The following is a 20199-nucleotide window of genomic DNA, read 5'->3' on the forward strand; positions in this document are numbered from 1 at the left end:
CCAGCTCAGGCAGATGGGGCCTTGATTTGATATCTCATCAGGAAGAAGACAGTCAGGAGTCCAGCACCTACTTTATGATCACTACATTGTCAGTAATGGAAAATGAATCCAATTGCCTGGTGTGGGACTAGAATTCAAAACCTTCTAATTTTCTATCACAAAAGACAATTGCACTACTTCTTGGGATACTGACACTGCGACATGTTTTTAGCAGAGCTTTAATCATAGGTTCATAGGTCCATAGGTGTTTACTAGGCTAACAACCACAAGGGCCATTTTAAGCCTAGCCATGCATCCCAAATCTCTGACAAGTTCAGATACCCTTGATAAGTATAAGCAGGGACTTGGGAGATGAAACTTTTACAATGATGGGCCCAGGAGATAAACCATTTACAGGTTGCCTGTGTCCATTAGAGACATAGGTGCCAAACCAGGGTTGAATTTCCTGTTCCGCATCCAGTTGTCCAAGTTGCACTTAAATTGGGTTAGGGAGGAACTCTGCTTCACATGGATGGGGAGTCTGTTCCATAGATGGGGTAGTCTCTGGGATACATACCTGTCTCTCCAGCAAGTACTGTTTATATCACATGCAAGGCTTAAATCTTTAGAATGGGTAATTCTGAGGCCGTTTGTTTTGTGGATATGCAGGAGATCTGTCAGAGTGGAATCTTACAATACCCTGTATGCCAGGAATAAATCTCACCTCAAAAGCCTGTAGGAGACAGAATACAGGGATAGGGTCTTGAGCTGGTCTGCATAGGACATTTTACTTATGCCCTGGATTCTTTTAGTGAAGATCCCCTGTGGATGTTCCAATTGTTGGATATGCCTGGGTAGGTGCATACCAAAGGGGGGCATTTTATTCAATGATAGGTCTGATAAATGCTGAATACAGTGGAACAATGACTTCCTTGGACATAGATGCCATACCTTTGTTTATAAGTTGCGAACATAGATGGATTACTGTATTACTGTAGATACATGATGGTCAAAGGCTAGATTCCTATCTGTGTGTGCCCCTAAGTCCCTAACTATTGACAGAACTCTAAGGGGTGTGTTGTCAATATGATAGTTACCAGGGGTGGATGATATCCCGAAGGATAATCCTCTAAACTACCACTACACACCATATATATGCCACTGTACTAATTCCATAATGAACTTCTCAATAACCTTTTAAAAGAAACTGGTAATACTTATGGGATTATAGTTCATGATATTGTTTGAAGAACTACCCTTGCTAATAAGGGCTACAGTTGCCTGCTACCCTATCGTATGCTAAAGCCATTAAAGTGATTTGTCTTTAACAGGATAAGATGGGGCTATTAGGTTATGCTTAATGGCACTGTGAAAACTACTGAGGCAGTTTTCTTGGCCATGGAATTGGTGTTTTCATATTTTCTTCAGTAATGCTTTGATTTGATCATAAGATATGTCTGGCAGAGGGTGAAGAGTGAGCAGGAATAGTAGTGCTTGATATTTCAAGGGCATAGAAGTCAAAACATTTCAAACAATCTGTAAATTGATTTGAAGACAAAAGTTTAATTACCATAGTGCTGGAACAAAACAAAATTATTGCACTTAGAAACTGATTTGTGATGTGTTTTTGAAGTATTACAAACATGATCAATAGTTATTAGGATAGACCAAGGACTGTAGTCCAGTGTCATGTGTCTACATATATTACTTACAGGGCAAGACAGTGGGTAAGACATACCAAAAAAGCCTTCCAGGACTGTTAGCATCGTGTCATACTGTGATGGTCTGACTTCCTTTTTGCCCAGCTTTCTTTGTTTATGTGGCTTTAGTTTGTGAGGGATAAATCTAGAATAGTCACACTAGGAACTGAGGAGGTATTCAGGAATACCACTTACGGCAAATAGATGTGATGGGAACCAAAAACATTTAAAAAAGTTAAACAATGTATTAGAAATACATGCTAATGGAATGTAATATACACAATTCTTATATTTACACTAAAATTTATTTGCAAATGTACTGTTGCAAACAACTGATCAAGACACAAGCAATTTCCAAAGGTAATAACATTTAGACAGACTTATAAGTTGTGTATAAACCTAAATTGGACAATAGAGAAGTAAAGCTGAAGCGTCACATTTATGCTTCCATAATGTGCAGGACATGACAATAACACAAACTTAATGAATGATGTGGGCTACCTTTGCAGTTCCCCAGTAGAGTATGATCTGTTGAAGGTCCGGCATTCACCTCTGAAACCCGTTTCCAGTCATCATTATCACCTGAGCCCTGGATCATGCCGCATATGTTTTCAAGCTCAAAACTGCACTGGTCCATAAAGCTTAAGGATGATGCTGCAAAAAAGAAATGAATCAATAAATTAACCTAGTGACTCATGCACATATACAGATATTATCTTTGTACTCTATATCTCTATAAAATGAAATGGTTTGCAAGATCAGAAATGTATTTTGGTATACCTCAGTTACAAATTAATTTCATTCAGAGGTTGAAGCAGTTGTGCAGTCATATTAGCAATATATATATATATATATATATATATATATATATATATATATATATATATGTGTGTAAAACAAAATGATTTTTAAATAAATATCCCTGAAAGTTATTACATTGATGCAGTTAATTGATAACCATTACATCTAGTTTCATTAAAAGCTTACTTGCTAGTGAGCTGGAGTTTATTGCAGAATGAACGTATGTAATGTACTCATAGACAGCTGTGCCCCCCACACACACACACACACACACACACACACACACACACTCACATACACACACACATGTACACCCTATACCTTTCAACTGAGACCATCAAAAATCATAGCAGTGGGTCCAAAATAATAGTACCCAAAATTTGTGCATGAGTAAATTTGCACCCCTGGGGGTGGAGGTATAATGTATAAATTTGACCCCTGGAGACATGATCTATAAAATTGGGGCATATATATATATATATATATATATATATATATATATATATATATATATATATACACACACACACATACTGTACTGTAACACTTCACGTGCAGACTGTTATACAATAAAAACAGCCGAGTAACGACGAGTGCCCTTGAAATCAACAGCCATATGAAATGCTGGACACTGCAAAAGAAAATCAATGTTTTCTTCATAGATGGCAAGCCCTTCACCCCTTTATTTCAATACACTAATTTCACTCTCACACTACTGTGGATGCAGCGGTGGTGAAGCGGTAGCGTTGTTGCCTCACAGCAAGAGGTTCTCCCATTCGATTATCGGCTGGAGTGCAGGGAGTGCCGTCTGTGTGGAGTTTGCATGTCCTCCCTGCGGTTGGGTGGCATTTGAAAGACGTGCATAAATGGGCATGCCTTTGTTGTAGGTTGGACATTGAGCTGGCACCTCAGCATTCATGAAAATCTACTGTCAACCATTAACGGACCAGAGTTCCGATGTGGTGACCCCTAACCGGGAAAAGCCAAAAAACAGACCAACAACTACTGTGGGGAAAAGAGAAACAGAAAGCACAGTTATTGCAGTTTCACAGCCTAACTCATACAATAGAAGACACAATCAAGGAAATATAACAGTTTGGAATCAGAAACATCAGACTGACAGCTACACATCAGCCATTTGTAAAGAAACTTTCATTTCTCGAAGCATTTTTTTTTTTTTTTGAAGAATAGTAATGAATAACTTAATATTACTCAGGAACATAATACTGTAGTACTCTAAGAGGTTGTAATACTCTTCATTTCTATTAGACATACTAAAACACTGCTTTGTAATACACACACACACACACACACACACACACACACACACACACAAACCCACACACACACACACACACACACACACACACACACATATATATATATATATATATATATATATATATATATATATATATATATATATATATGTGTACACACACATAGAGATAGATAGATATACACAAAAATACATGCACATATACTCTCATACATGCACTCATACACATATATACATAATGTATGTGTCTGATTGTACAGAGCCATGGGGGAGTAGAGGGTATCTCTGCCTTAGGTATCTACGTGTAGTAGCAGATAGCTATATATACACATTATTATATCATCAATGAACTTTCACATGTAGTAAATATGTTGAAAAAGTTCATTGGTGATCACTTTACCCTAAAAAAAAATCCACTTAAGTAAAGTAATAAAACACATCTGTTACATTTCCAGTCTCCTAAAATAACCAGAAACATTGCATTTATGAGGGACTTTACACAAATGTGTTTTCAAATAGAGTTGCCACATTTTTTGATGATAATGACCAAAGTGGGACATTTTTATGGATATGTGAAATTTTGCAGGATGGAACATATCCCCACTAATGCAAAAGACTGGATTTTTTTTTTTGCCAAAATAAAAGCACACTCTTGTACAGATTCAGTTGTTTCTGTTGTTTTAACCGTATTAAGGTACTACTATAAAATATTTGGTTTATGTAACTCTCAGAAGAAACAGAAATATTTTTTATTATAAAATTTCAGGATATTTGCCATTTTCAACTCTTTCACATGATACAACTGCAGACTGTCGTACTCTGAGAGGGACGTCTGGTAATCCTATTTTCCGATGGGTTTATATGCATTGTTTTCATGTGTATGCTGTAATATATATGTATCTGCCTGCATGGCATTAACAGACCAACCAGGAACATTCCACCTCCCAGGAGGGACAAGCTGGCTTCAGCACCTCAATCTCACATTTTACCACCTAGCAGTTCCAGTGCATAAGCCACTGTTCAACCTTGGGTCATGTGGTTCACAATTAGGTCTTTATTCCTCTTTGCCACAGAATCAAGTACAAGGGTTGTCTTTTTAACTTACCCATTCGGGAAGAAAAGCTCAGCAGTTTGTTGGGAGCTTAGAAAGCTGCAGCATGCTATACTTTAAGTAAGCAGTAATGCCCAACAGGGTGGAAATGACACATGCCCATGAGTGGTCTCAGGCCCAACACCAAAGGTGGAGGTCCTCTACACCCTGAAAGGGCATTATTTACACAACAACATACACCCTAGAGGACATTACTACACTTAGAGAATGGGCTATCTGTTAAATTGTCTTGCATTTTTTTTTTTCAACTAATATATACTGTGTATGTATATATATTTATATATATATATATATATATATATATATATATATATATATACATATTTATATATATATATAAAATTTATATATATATATTTTTTTATATTTTAATGTAAAACAGTTCTTCCACCCAATGTTTCGAACTTTCTGTAGTATATGTAAAAGTTGTTTGAGGAAGTATGTTATATCCAATATATAAGTTTGGTATGTATTTAATATACACACACACACACACACACACACACACACACACACACACACACACACACACACACACACACACACACACACACACACACACACTCTCTCAGACACACAAACATTCAAAAGCTATGTACCTTTAAAAACACAATTAAAATTAGTTAATAATGCCAGCCATTAAAAATTTCTTACCTCCATACTAAAACAAATCATGTTATTCTAGCAGTTTTATAATTTTATAAGAGAAATATATAAAATCTGTCCCTATTTTTGAGCCTGTGTCCCCCACTATTTTAGGCTTTATCCAGATTTCTTGAGATAAGAGGCTGAGAGGTATACATACCTTTTAATTTTAAATAACTGTTTCAGCCACTGACTGATCAATCTCTCTGTCTCTCCTTCTCTCTCTCTCACACACACACACACACACACACACACACACACACACACACACACACACACACACACACACACACACACTTCCACTTTCATGCTCAGAAACATGCATACAATCACACCTGGAGACGGAAACAAAAGCACACACACTTCGTTTTTTTTTTTTTTTTTAATTATGCTTCTTTTAATTTTATAATTATACTCATTAAACAGTAAAAGCTCTGCTTAGTGAATGTAAAATAATGACATCAGTTAGCTTCCTTACAGTCTGAGCTCCACTGTAGCTTAATATGCTATCGTGAAGCAGCAGACAGTTTTCAGCTGGCATTACTTGTACATTAACACGCTGCTGGAGAACATTCATTCCTCAGTCAGAATGGTGATGTTCAGGTCGCACACTCTCTAATGTATACTTTATTCTATACATTGATAGTTGCTATATTGATATGGGAGGGTAGTGACAGATTGCTGGTACGTACTCGATGGGTGGGGCTTGTAGAATCACTGCTGTATTTAGTGGAGAATCATTCATTTCTGTTTTTAGAGTGGAATGCGGAAGGTATGGCTGGCTATTCTTTCTTTCTTTAATCCAATTTTTGACACTACCATTACACAAGTGATATACTTTTCTTCCTTTCCTACTACCAATGAACAAGCACCAAAGAAATCAAAGACCTTATTGGATAAAAATAACTTGTATTAAATATAGTTTCTTAATGCATTTGCAGTTGACAGGGCTACCTTAGCACTCATTTGACTACAAGAAGCCCATCCCATACACATAGCTATAATATGAAAACTAGTTTAGCAGGCGCAAAGTATTCTCTTCCTCGTTAGACAAACGAATGTGAAGAATTATAATATTTATATTAATGTGTTATATTTCGCTGAGTCACTATTCCTCGTGTGCAGTTTTGTTTCATCACACTAGATGAAATTATACATTTATGAAACCAGTTTTCAGTGGGGAGGCAACGCCCAGCACACCCCTTGCACAAACAGTCCACTCTATTATTAGAAGTTTTGAGATCATAGCATCTCAGGGAAAGGAACGATTTCCTGGATGTGGGAATTTCAGGATACTTCTCTTTTAACCAGCTTTGTGAGACAAAATAAATTTTGTAGGGGAAAGGATCCGTGATCACTACTATTGTGTTAACAGGAATGAAATGCATAGTGCCATTGCTAAGCACGTTCTGAATAATGGTCCCACACATTTCTTTTTGTTTCAGATTCTTTGCATACTTCCACCTAATCCTAGACTAGGAAACATTGTTAATCAGACTGAAACTGCTGAAGTAAAATGGATCCTTAGGCTAGGTGCACAGTATGGGCATGGTCTAAATGAATCTGTTCCCCTTAAACCTGTTTTACAAGCTAGACCTCTTAGGTAATTTTATGGTTTTAAACTTTGTAGTGATGTATTTTATTTGTTAATTGTTTTATTACTTGTTAATTGAATTAATTGTTTAATTGAGAAGTTTAGATCTAGTATTTAAGCTCAGTGCTTCAGTTTGGATGTACGTCTGAAGAAGCGGACATGCAGTCCGTGAAAGCGCTTACGTTTTTCTAGTGTTGCTGTATTAAATTCTGCTCTTGTATCGTGAAGGTTTGTGTGGATATCTTCATTTATTGAGAATTCAACTACGTATTTATTGCTGGTATTGCTGATACTGCTGATTTGCTGCATTTGGTATTTGGCTTCTTAAATATCTATTGGGCTGCTTTGGTTTTTGTTTCATATATATATATATATATATATATATGTACACACACATAGAGATAGATAGATATGCACAAAAATACATGCACATATACTCTCATACATGCACTCATACACATATATACATAATGTATGTGTCTGATTGTACAGAGCCATGGGGGAGTAGAGGGTATCTCTGCCTTAGGTATCTACGTGTAGTAGCAGATAGCTATATATACACATTATTATATCATCAATGAACTTTCACATGTAGTAAATATGTTGAAAAAGTTCATTGGTGATCACTTTACCCTAAAAAAAAATCCACTTAAGTAAAGTAATAAAACACATCTGTTACATTTCCAGTCTCCTAAAATAACCAGAAACATTGCATTTATGAGGGACTTTACACAAATGTGTTTTCAAATAGAGTTGCCACATTTTTTGATGATAATGACCAAAGTGGGACATTTTTATGGATATGTGAAATTTTGCAGGATGGAACATATCCCCACTAATGCAAAAGACTGGATTTTTTTTTTTGCCAAAATAAAAGCACACTCTTGTACAGATTCAGTTGTTTCTGTTGTTTTAACCGTATTAAGGTACTACTATAAAATATTTGGTTTATGTAACTCTCAGAAGAAACAGAAATATTTTTTATTATAAAATTTCAGGATATTTGCCATTTTCAACTCTTTCACATGATACAACTGCAGACTGTCGTACTCTGAGAGGGACGTCTGGTAATCCTATTTTCCGATGGGTTTATATGCATTGTTTTCATGTGTATGCTGTAATATATATGTATCTGCCTGCATGGCATTAACAGACCAACCAGGAACATTCCACCTCCCAGGAGGGACAAGCTGGCTTCAGCACCTCAATCTCACATTTTACCACCTAGCAGTTCCAGTGCATAAGCCACTGTTCAACCTTGGGTCATGTGGTTCACAATTAGGTCTTTATTCCTCTTTGCCACAGAATCAAGTACAAGGGTTGTCTTTTTAACTTACCCATTCGGGAAGAAAAGCTCAGCAGTTTGTTGGGAGCTTAGAAAGCTGCAGCATGCTATACTTTAAGTAAGCAGTAATGCCCAACAGGGTGGAAATGACACATGCCCATGAGTGGTCTCAGGCCCAACACCAAAGGTGGAGGTCCTCTACACCCTGAAAGGGCATTATTTACACAACAACATACACCCTAGAGGACATTACTACACTTAGAGAATGGGCTATCTGTTAAATTGTCTTGCATTTTTTTTTTTCAACTAATATATACTGTGTATGTATATATATTTATATATATATATATATATATATATATATATATATATATATATATATACATATACATATTTATATATATATATAAAATTTATATATATATATTTTTATATTTTAATGTAAAACAGTTCTTCCACCCAATGTTTCAACTTTCTGTAGTATATGTAAAAGTTGTTTGAGGAAGTATGTTATATCCAATATATAAGTTTGGTATGTATTTAATATCCACACACACACACACACACACACACACACACACACACACACACACACACACACACTCTCTCAGACACACAAACATTCAAAAGCTATGTACCTTTAAAAACACAATTAAAATTAGTTAATAATGCCAGCCATTAAAAATTTCTTACCTCCATACTAAAACAAATCATGTTATTCTAGCAGTTTTATAATTTTATAAGAGAAATATATAAAATCTGTCCCTATTTTTGAGCCTGTGTCCCCCACTATTTTAGGCTTTATCCAGATTTCTTGAGATAAGAGGCTGAGAGGTATACATACCTTTTAATTTTAAATAACTGTTTCAGCCACTGACTGATCAATCTCTCTGTCTCTCCTTCTCTCTCTCTCACACACACACACACACACACACACACACACACACACACACACACACACACTTCCACTTTCATGCTCAGAAACATGCATACAATCACACCTGGAGACGGAAACAAAAGCACACACACTTCGTTTTTTTTTTTTTTTTTAATTATGCTTCTTTTAATTTTATAATTATACTCATTAAACAGTAAAAGCTCTGCTTAGTGAATGTAAAATAATGACATCAGTTAGCTTCCTTACAGTCTGAGCTCCACTGTAGCTTAATATGCTATCGTGAAGCAGCAGACAGTTTTCAGCTGGCATTACTTGTACATTAACACGCTGCTGGAGAACATTCATTCCTCAGTCAGAATGGTGATGTTCAGGTCACACACTCTCTAATGTATACTTTATTCTATACATTGATAGTTGCTATATTGATATGGGAGGGTAGTGACAGATTGCTGGTACTTTCGATGGGTGGGGCTTGTAGAATCACTGCTGTATTTAGTGGAGAATCATTCATTTCTGTTTTAGAGTGGAATGGAAGGTATGGCTGGCTATTCTTTCTTTCTTTAATCCAATTTTTGACACTACCATTACACAAGTGATATACTTTTCTTCCTTTCCTACTACCAATGAACAAGCACCAAAGAAATCAAAGACCTTATTGGATAAAAATAACTTGTATTAAATATAGTTTCTTAATGCATTTGCAGTTGACAGGGCTACCTTAGCACTCATTTGACTACAAGAAGCCCATCCCATACACATAGCTATAATATGAAAACTAGTTTAGCAGGCGCAAAGTATTCTCTTCCTCGTTAGACAAACGAATGTGAAGAATTATAATATTTATATTAATGTGTTATATTTCGCTGAGTCACTATTCCTCGTGTGCAGTTTTGTTTCATCACACTTGATGAAATTATACATTTATGAAACCAGTTTTCAGTGGGGAGGCAATGCCCAGCACACCCCTTGCACAAACAGTCCACTCTATTATTAGAAGTTTTGAGATCATAGCATCTCAGGGAAAGGAACGATTTCCTGGATGTGGGAATTTCAGGATACTTCTCTTTTAACCAGCTTTGTGAGACAAAATAAATTTTGTAGCAACACAACAAACTGCATAATTCAATTTCTCTGTATAGTATATAAACTAGCATTACACACATATGCATCCTGCAGATAAAGTACATAACAAAGGTCCCATCTGCCTAAGTTGTTAGTGTTCCTTTGTATGTTGAGACCTAAATATATATATATATATATATATATATATATATATATATATATATATATATATATATATATATATATACTGGTAGTCCTGAAAAGGACCTTTAGTAATTGCCCTTTCCTCTTTTGAAACCACAGTTGATTGAAGATTACAATGAGTAGTTTCTCCTACTATCAGTTACCACTGCCTCATTCATCTTCCGATTGAAAGGATGTGAAGTAGCCTTAAATCAATTTCCAAATAAAAGGTTTATTCTTATTATTCGATGGAGATGCACTTAACAAAATGGAAAAAAGAGCTTTAAAAGTATTGCCGCAGCAGATGGGAACCACTTAACTACTGACATCAGAAATGAAACAGACTGCTCTAGTTTCAGATGCAAGTTAATATCCCAGTTAAAAGAGTCTGATAAGTGCTTCTGCTTTAGAGATTATGGTTAATTCGTGACTATTATTGTTCCTTGTATATCATTTGCTTAAATCTATTGATGCTGTATTTGTTCAGTAAATCTTTATGGTTTTCATTTTACCTCCTATATTTCCTATTCTTTCTAATCAATGTTTCTTAGATAGGTAATATTGATTCAACTTTCCTAGTTTTCTTAATATTCCCACTGTGACCTTCACACTAACTTCTCTATACGATGTATGCTTATTATACTGAAGTATGTCTCCGTATATATTTTAAAGCAAATTATAAATACTTTAGACTTTAAGTTCCTGTTAGAACATCTACAAAGATATCATCAAATACTACTATTTACTTTTCATAGCAATTGAAGTTTAAAACTTATCGACTATACTATAAATATTCAAGGATTGTCTCTCAGGTAGCTTGAAATGCTATCTTGTGTATATTTTCAACATTACAGTGCCTCTTGGTTATGTTGTATCTAGAAATTGCCATTGGACTAGCCAACCTACATGGCAGAAAATTAAATTAGATAAATATTTATTGACCCTCAAATCTGTTAACTACCATCTTAAAAACTTCAGCGAAAAAGAACCCCTTTGCATATCCCTGCATTGCAAAACATTTACATTTTCTTCACTAATAGTAAACTGTAGTGCACTTAAAAGCTACTTGTAGATTTTGAAGTAATTGTACCTCTTTAGTTAACAAAATGCCTGCACTGCATAATACTAGTGGAAGTCTAAATGCTTTATTTATTCTCCAGTCATTATCTTCCTTTAGTCATAACATATTCCAGTATTGATACACAACTGAAACAGATGTCAGTTGAGTCAACATCCTCACTTAATACTGCTAACCATTTTAAACTACCCATATATACATTCTTCTGTGTGTGTGTGTGTGTGTGTGTGTGTGTGTGTGTGTGTGTGTGTGTGTGTGTGTGTGTGAAGATATATACATACATATCCATATATATATATATATATATATATATATATATATATATATATATATTCTTTTTAGCAATCACAGTGTCACTATACCATTCATTCTAAACATACTTGTTCCAAATGTTCCAAATATTTTTCTTCTAAATTTGCATACACCTAAAACCACAGCCATTCCTTTCCTGATCAGTTATCCTTTATAATCATTCCCAACACCTGTTTTAACTATGGTATATTTTTTTTTATGAAAAAAGTTAGCTTTCTTTAGAAAATTCATCATTTTGTGGTATCACTCCTGCTCCATTAAAAAAGTATCTTGCTATAGTCCATACATTAGTTATATTAAGTTAGGTTTTGTACCAACAGTTCTGTCTATGATCCCATGGAATTATTCCATAAAGCACATTCTCATTTAATAATGTATGTAAAAAAAACATTCTCATTTAATAATGTATGTAAAAAAAAAATATATATATATATATATATATACATATATATATATATATATATATATATATATATATATATATATATATATACATATATTTTTCCCCTTCATAGCATATTTTTGTTTCTATTGTTTTTCTTGCCTTTACTGATGCTGTTTGTCATCACCTGTGTCCTGGAGCCTCCCTGAATCACCTGTTCTGTCTTTCCTTACACCTGCCCAACCTATATCTGTAAATTTAGACATCCTGAACACACGCAATCAGGCAAAGGAATCAACGAGAAGCTGAAGATGTTGCTCTGTGAAACCATGCTGACAGCTGCCAATTACTTATGTATGTCCTCCCACTGTCCTACACCAGTTCCTAGTCTGCATTATATATGCACATATCCAGACTAGTATCATTCATCTTCTCCAGTTACTACCAGACCTGGGCAAAAACTCCACCCATCCCACTCTCAGATGGATGACCTGGCAAAATTCATGCTCCTGTTTCTTCCAGAGCCAACTACAATTACAATATTGTCTAAGCAAACAAGAAAATGGTCACAGCTCATGGAAAGTTACTGGGACAATCTTCTTCAAAAAGAGCATTTTGGTGAATTCATGCACCCAGATAAATTGCACACTGACCCCTCCCTTAATTCATAGATTCATAGGTTTATAGAAGGTTAATGGCCGCAAGGTTTTTACAAGCTTAGCCATGCAACTCAATCCAGTTTTAGCCCTGAGGTCTTTGGGCAAATATATTATGGGGTATGTTAGAAAGGAGGTAGCTAAGGGTTATTTGAGAGGTATGTTAGTTGGAGATTAACTTCTCCAATGATCAAGGTTTCATTTGATTAGGGTCAGAGATGAAGTCTGCTTCATGTAAGTTGGAGCTAATTCCATAGCACAGGGATCCTCTGAGACACATAGTCTCTCCAGCATGTTCTATTTATGTTTCAAGCAAAGTTCAGGTACTTGAATCTAGTGTTTTTGGTGCTGTTTTGTGGACGTGCAAGAGATCTATCAGAGCTGGATATAAGGATGCCTGATATGCCAGGCATAGATCACTTCTCAGTAACCTGTATAGGGTAGGATATCCATACCTTGGATTCTTCTGTTGAGGAAACTTTGAGGGCATTCCAACTGTTGCAATTGCCTGGTTAGGTACATGCCAAAGGGGGCACTGTACTCAATGATGGGTTTGAAAAGGGCTGAGTAGTGTAATACTATAATTTCCCAGATGCCGTATATTTGTTTATGCGTTGCAAAAGATAGAATGATTTTCTTACTATCTTGGCTACATGTTGGTCAAAGGCCAGATTACTGCTCATATATGTTTCCAGATCCCTAACAATCGGGTCAGCTCTTAGAGGTGTTTTATTGATGAAGTAATTAGCTTGGGTATACAATTTCCCAAAAGGGCACAATAATGCATCTCTTCATTCTGAGTTTTAATCTGTGGCTTTGACATGAATTATCTGTTTGTGTTAGACCCTCTTGAAGGATATTGATGTTGTGGGGGGAATCTGTGATAACTCCCAATTTACAGTCATCTGTAAAGTTAGTGATTCAGAAGCCTATGACATCAGTTATGACATCTGAGAAATAGATACTAGACAGAATTGGACGCAACACAGAGCCCTGGGTACTCCATTGGTGATTGATCCTCTGGTGGACATGGTTTCACCAATCCTGACTTCTTGGGTCCTATCTGTGATCCAGACAGAAATGCAGTGAGTTATGTAGGCATTTATTCTTAGTTCTGAGAGTTTGTCAACAATATGTGTGTGGGGTATTGTATCAAATGCCTTGGCCAGGTCAAGGCAGGTAGTCGGCAGCATTTTCTCTTCATCCATAATCATGGTGACACTCTTGATGAAGTCTACCAGGTTGAGTAGGCAAGAAACAAAGCCAAACTGGGATGGTTCCAGTGTCTGTAGGTTGCCAGTGTTCTTGTTGATCATTTCTATGATAATTCATTCCATGGCTTTGCATATTAGACATGTCAGACTGATGGGTCTGTAGTTCCTGGGGTCGACTGATGGTCCACCCTTATGAAAAGGGAAAATCATTGTGAACCTCAGTTCACCTGGCATGTAACCTGACATTCGCTTTGTTCGCTATGCTCATTCTGCTCCCCTCCCTGCCCCCTATTTCCACCCGCCCCCAGTACCTCTACATTTATTCTTAGCCTTAACCCCACCCCTAATTGCCAGCAATTAGGCTACACCACTACTCACCCCCCCTACATCCAACACAATCATGCTACTACCTAATGTAATAACAATCCTAACATGCATAGTTCTAGCTCACATTACATCCTACCAAGGCTCCACAGTCACATGCCCCAACAACTTCTACTGTACTCTCTCAACACCCTCCCTCAAACATTTACACTATAACTACACAACCCCTGCCACCAAAACCATCCTCCCAATACACACACTCCATTACCAAACACCTAACACACTCAAAAATAAAATATCCCTAAGATACCATAAGCAATTTACTATGTATATAAAACATATCTTAAACACCCTCTATAAACTAGCCCTCGCTGGAGACATCCATCCAAACCCTGGTCCTCCCAAATCCAACCCAACCACAAACCCTAGTCCAAGCAACCCCCCCACAACTCAACTCCTAGCCAACAAGAAAACAACAGACCTACTTATAATGTCTCTAAACATCAGAAGCATATACAATAAAATCCAAGAGCTACACAGCAGCATAAGCTTATATTCCCCAGATATTCTCTTCCTAACTGAAACCTGGCTCAAACCTCACATCAAAAGTGAGGAAATACTTCCACCTGACTAAACATCCTTCACACAGACAGATTGTCCAAAAAAGGAGGTGGTGTAGCATTGATATTTAAACGCCACCTCAGTATTCAACTCCTGAACTCATCTGCCCCTCACCACAACAATGAAGAAATCCTTTATGCCAATCTCAAACTAAACCCAGACAAAACAATCAATATCATAGGATGCTATTTCCCACCAGTACAAAATATTACACCCCTAGAAAATCTCCTGAGCTGTACTACTTTATCTCTACCCCAGGAAACCATCATTCTCGGTGACTTTAACATCAGCTGGCTATCCTGTAATAACAGTCTCCCAACCATTCACCTTAATTTCCATGGGTTCACTCAACTCATTCAATCCCCTACCCGAATCAACAAAAACCCTAACAATCATAACTTGACTGGATCCTAGTTAACAAACTCACTGTTACCTAGCAGGCTGCTTACCTGACAGTCTTAGTGACCACGCCCCTACTTTCCTAATTCGGCACCACACAAACAGTCTGAAGCCCATTATCAACAGGCAAATATGGAATAAGTCTAACTTCAACCCCAACTCCTTCATCTCCTCCCTGCAAAAAATTAACTGGTCACCACTAAAATACCTCAACCCAGATGAGGCTGTCCACTTCTTTAACAGTACCTTCCTCTCCATCCTAAACACCCATGCTCCTGTAAGAAATGCCAAAGTCAGATCTAGGCATGCCCCATGGTTACAAAAGACCACCAGAACCTTAATGAAATCCAGAGATAAGGCCTGGGAGCACTGGCGACTAACAAAAAATAACTCAGATACGCAGATAGGCAATCATTCCTTGAACTGCACAATAAAGCCATAAAGCATATACAATTAGACAAATCCCTCTACTATAAATCCACCCTAAACTCTACCAGCCACAACCCTAAGCAATTCTGGTCCACTATTAACAATATCCTCCACCCAGGGAAGGTTGATACCCCCAGCCGTCCATTCCCCCCTCCTCCAGCAGTATTGCTGAATCTTTCAACAAACACTTCACTGAAACTATAACATCTCTAAATAAACAACGCTTCCCTACAACAGCCCCCCCAACTCCTAACCCTAACCCCCCCACTCCTCTTTTCTTCTTCACCTCAGTACCTACCTCCAACATAAAAAGACTATTGTCAAAACTTAAACCCACCAAACTCACAGCTGACAACCTCCCCTCTGAATACTTGAAAATTGCATCTGATACACTAGCCTACCCAATTTCAATTCTAATCAACCATTCCATAACAGAAGGCTATGTTCCCTTGATATGAAAAATATCCCACATCATTCCCCTCCACAAAGGCCACCCCCTCCACCGGCCCCTACAGTTACCACCCCTTTGATATCCTCTCCCCTCTATCCAAGATACTTAAAAAATTTATCAACACCCAGGTCTCCAACTACCTCCTAGCTAATAATCTCCTCTTCAAAACCCAACATGGTTTCAGGCCATATCACAGCACTACCTCCACTCTGCTCTCCTTCACCAACACTTTACTTCATCACAAAAACAATGGCCTCTTCTCTACTGCCATATTTCTAGATCAATCAAAGGCCTTTGACATGGTATCTCATGAGCTACTACTCTCTAGTCTCCCCAACCTCTCCTTTTCACAATCAGCCTGCAACTGGTTCCACAGCTATCTACACGGACACCAGCAATCAGTAATCTGGGTGATACCATATCACCTCACCTCCCAGTTACTCTCGGAGTTCCCCAAGGGTCTATCCTTGGCCCTCTGCTATTTTCACTTTTCAATAACTACCTACATACTGCCACCACACAAGCATCTCTTATACAGTATGCAGATGACTCTACTCTCATCTGCTCTGCCCCCACTCTACCAGAACTACTAAAAATCACACAGGAATCGTTCTCTTCTGTAGAAAGCTGGCTATCCAATGCTCAGCTCCTACTCAACCCAAGTAAGACAAAACTTCTCCTGTTCCCACTTCCAACGTCACCCATAACATCGCCCACTTCAACATTCTTGCCAAAGACAATACCATCATCTCTCCATCAGAACACACAAAATTACTTGGTGTGGAAATAGACAACAAACTTAGATTTGACACTCACATATCTCTCACAATAAAAAAAGTTCACAAGAAACTGTGCATTATATCGAAGCCGCCAATTCCTAACCAAGGCGGCTAGAATCTCCATAACCAATTCTCAGCTAATCTCCACCCTGCTCTATGCATCCCCCATACTTACCATCCTTAACCAGACAGACCTACACAAGCCGGATGCTTGTTACAACAAAACTGCTAAATTTGCCACTGGAACCTCCTACTGCAGCCATCATTGTGTTTCCCTTAAAGAACTAAACTGGCTAGAACTCCCACACTTCCTTCACTTTAATCAACTCACTCTCACTCATAAACTTATTAACCACCCCCTTACCATCCCTTCCCTTCAAACCCTTCTCCAACCCTATCACCCCACTAGGCCCCTAAGATCAAGCAACAACAATCAACTCACTGTTATCAAACCCAAAAACTCAGCAGGAGAAGCCATATTTTCATGTACCATATCTAAACTTTGGAACGATCTTCCACCCTCTATAACTACTCTACCTTCCACCAGCCTTTTCAAGACTGCACTTAAATTCCACTTAAATTTGCACTGGCTTTGTCCTAATTTGCACTGGCTTTGTCCTTGTTCTAATCCAGACTAACACCCCCACCCTAACCCCCCACTCCTAGACTCTTAACCCAACTATACTACCGCCACTACTAACCACAGTCAGAAATAGATTGTTGTCTTTACATAATTTAACATCTTGTCTGACAACTTTGTTACTAATATTATAAATGACAAGAAACTATCTTAACTTGCAACATTTACTGTATTTACTGTTGATAATCAATATCTTGTTATTGTATTAAAACCAACAACCTGTAATGTTGTTTACTATTGCTACAACTTTGTATCTCTATTTATCATGTACATGATGTAGAGCTTTTCTCCCCGGCATCCACTGATAAAGGACCTGCGTCCAGTCTGACTTTCCCGATAAACAAATGTAAATAAATAAATAAAACCTCTTTTGAGGCTGTAGTGGAAGAATGACTCAATTGATCTTATTAGTTCATGTTTTAGGCTATTTAAAAGGCAACCAGGGATACTGTCAGGGGCCACTGAAGCAGTGTTTTTGGCCTTAGCGAGTGCCTTTAGGACCTGCACCCTGTTGACAGTCGGGGGATATGCTAGAAGGGATTTCACAGAGAGTAAAGGGGAGTGGATGGATGAAGTTAGAGCTAAATTTTTCAACCCACAGATTTGCTACATCATCCTGGTCTGTGAAGGTTGTGCCATTTGTCATCAGTTCTGCATACTGCTGAGTGTTACCTTAAAGCTTCCTGACATCGCTAAAGAAGACTTTGTGATTACCCTTAGCCTGGGAGGCCATCCTCACCTCATAATTAGCCTTGTCAGATTTTATCAGCCTTTTTCTTTCCTTTTTAATTGAATCAGAGAGCTCTTTCTCTGTGAGAGTTGCTGTTTCCAATTTTGACCATGACTTTTTTCTTTTATTATATACTTTGTTAAGGTAATGATTCCACCAGTGAGGTTTGCTTTTGGTATTAGATCTTGGCTTACTTCTGGTAGGTATGGCAGCCTTAATGGAGCCATTTACATGTTTGTACATGGCTTCTCTAAATATATCTGCATAGGTAGCTGTGTTCTCGGGTTTGGGGGACCCATGAATTTGGACAAACTGTTGCATACTAAGATATAGTTTGCTTTAGAATAGTTCCTAACTGTTATGGGTTTAGTTGGGTTTTCCACGTTAATTTTTATTGAAAGGGAGATTCCAGAGACATGCAGTAGGTGGATTAGACACTCTAAATTGGCTGTAGCTGAGAGTGTGTGTGCGAGTGAGTGGCACAAATGAGCTACCATGGCAGGGCTAGCCATCCAGTGATGTTAACCTTGGCTCAAGATGATTGTGACTGCTGAAGTGGCACCCCGACCCCATGCACAAAATGGAAAAAGGGGTTGTGGATGGATGGATGGATGGATGGATGAAATAAGGAAGAGATGTTTGGTATGCATTGCTTTCCTATGTTTGAGAGTGCTAAGTTCAATATGTTTGATTCTCTGGTTGGAGTGCACCCTATCTCTTCTGGTGTGTTTGTGTTGATAAAGTCTAGGAAACATTGTTCCTGTGAGTTAGAGGCAGTGTACATTTCTCATTCTATAGAGGGGTAGTTAAAGTTTCCCATGAATACTTATTTGGTTGGATGGTGAGTGTCTCTAGTAGGTCTCAGTAAGAGTTCTGAGCTTCAAGGGTAATGACCTGCAGCTGACCAGGACATGGTAAAGAATCCTGTCTATGGAGACTTGGATGTGGATGAGCTCCAGGGCGTCATTCTGTTTAACCAACCTGGGGCAGAATTTGTTGCTATTGTAGATCACGACACCACCACTTTTAGCCTGCGTCTGTGTTGCTGTTGGTCTAAATGTGTGGAAGGCACTATAGCCTTGTACTGCTGCAGTACTTTCTGTGGCTTTAAACCAAATTTCAGTAACAGCACAGATGTTTGCATTCCCTAGAGTGAGGGGAGCTTGTAAGGTTTAGGTTCCTGGCATTGTGCAGTAACACCTTAAGGTTCGTTTGAGTTTTTTTTTTTTTTTTTACTATATTGGCAGTTTTGTCATTGCTTTAAAAAGGTGCTAAGGGGGTGGATACAGTGTTAGCCAATCTGAAGGCCCAGAGAGGACTGGTGCAGACCATTCTTGGCAAAACAAAGTGGTCTGTTAACCATGTCCTCCCATACTGACAGATATTGGATGCCCTAAGTGTGACACCATCAATTAAGCCAATTATTAAAATCAGTAATTTCTGTTCGTACTGTGGCATCATCCTTGGTGAAAGTAGAATGCTGTTCAATGCAAGGCACATACCTGTTCTCCAACACATATTCAGAGAGATCCATAATGTCTATTTTCATACAGTCCAGTGAGGTACATCTCCGGTCATTTACACCCACATGGACTATGACAGAATCATATTGGTACCTGTGTTGCAGTGACTTGAGTACATGACTGA

The 20199-nt window shown here is 37.7% G+C and overlaps 1 protein-coding gene across 1 annotated transcript in view; it reads right to left on the reverse strand.

Moving 5' to 3' along the window:
* The window catches only part of LOC122797066 (meprin A subunit beta-like), a 380136-nt gene that overhangs the window by 198512 nt on the left and 161425 nt on the right, over nucleotides 1-20199 (reverse strand). Inside the window, exon 6 of the mRNA XM_044065841.1 lies at nucleotides 2181-2333. Coding sequence (XP_043921776.1) covers nucleotides 2181-2333 — 153 coding nt within the window. The remainder of the gene's footprint in view (nucleotides 1-2180; nucleotides 2334-20199) is intronic.

The sequence above is a fragment of the Protopterus annectens genome, chromosome 3.part0, assembly GCF_019279795.1.
Source record: "Protopterus annectens isolate FY-2018-M chromosome 3.part0, PAN1.0, whole genome shotgun sequence".
In the NCBI taxonomy this organism is placed as follows: domain Eukaryota; kingdom Metazoa; phylum Chordata; order Ceratodontiformes; family Protopteridae; genus Protopterus; species Protopterus annectens.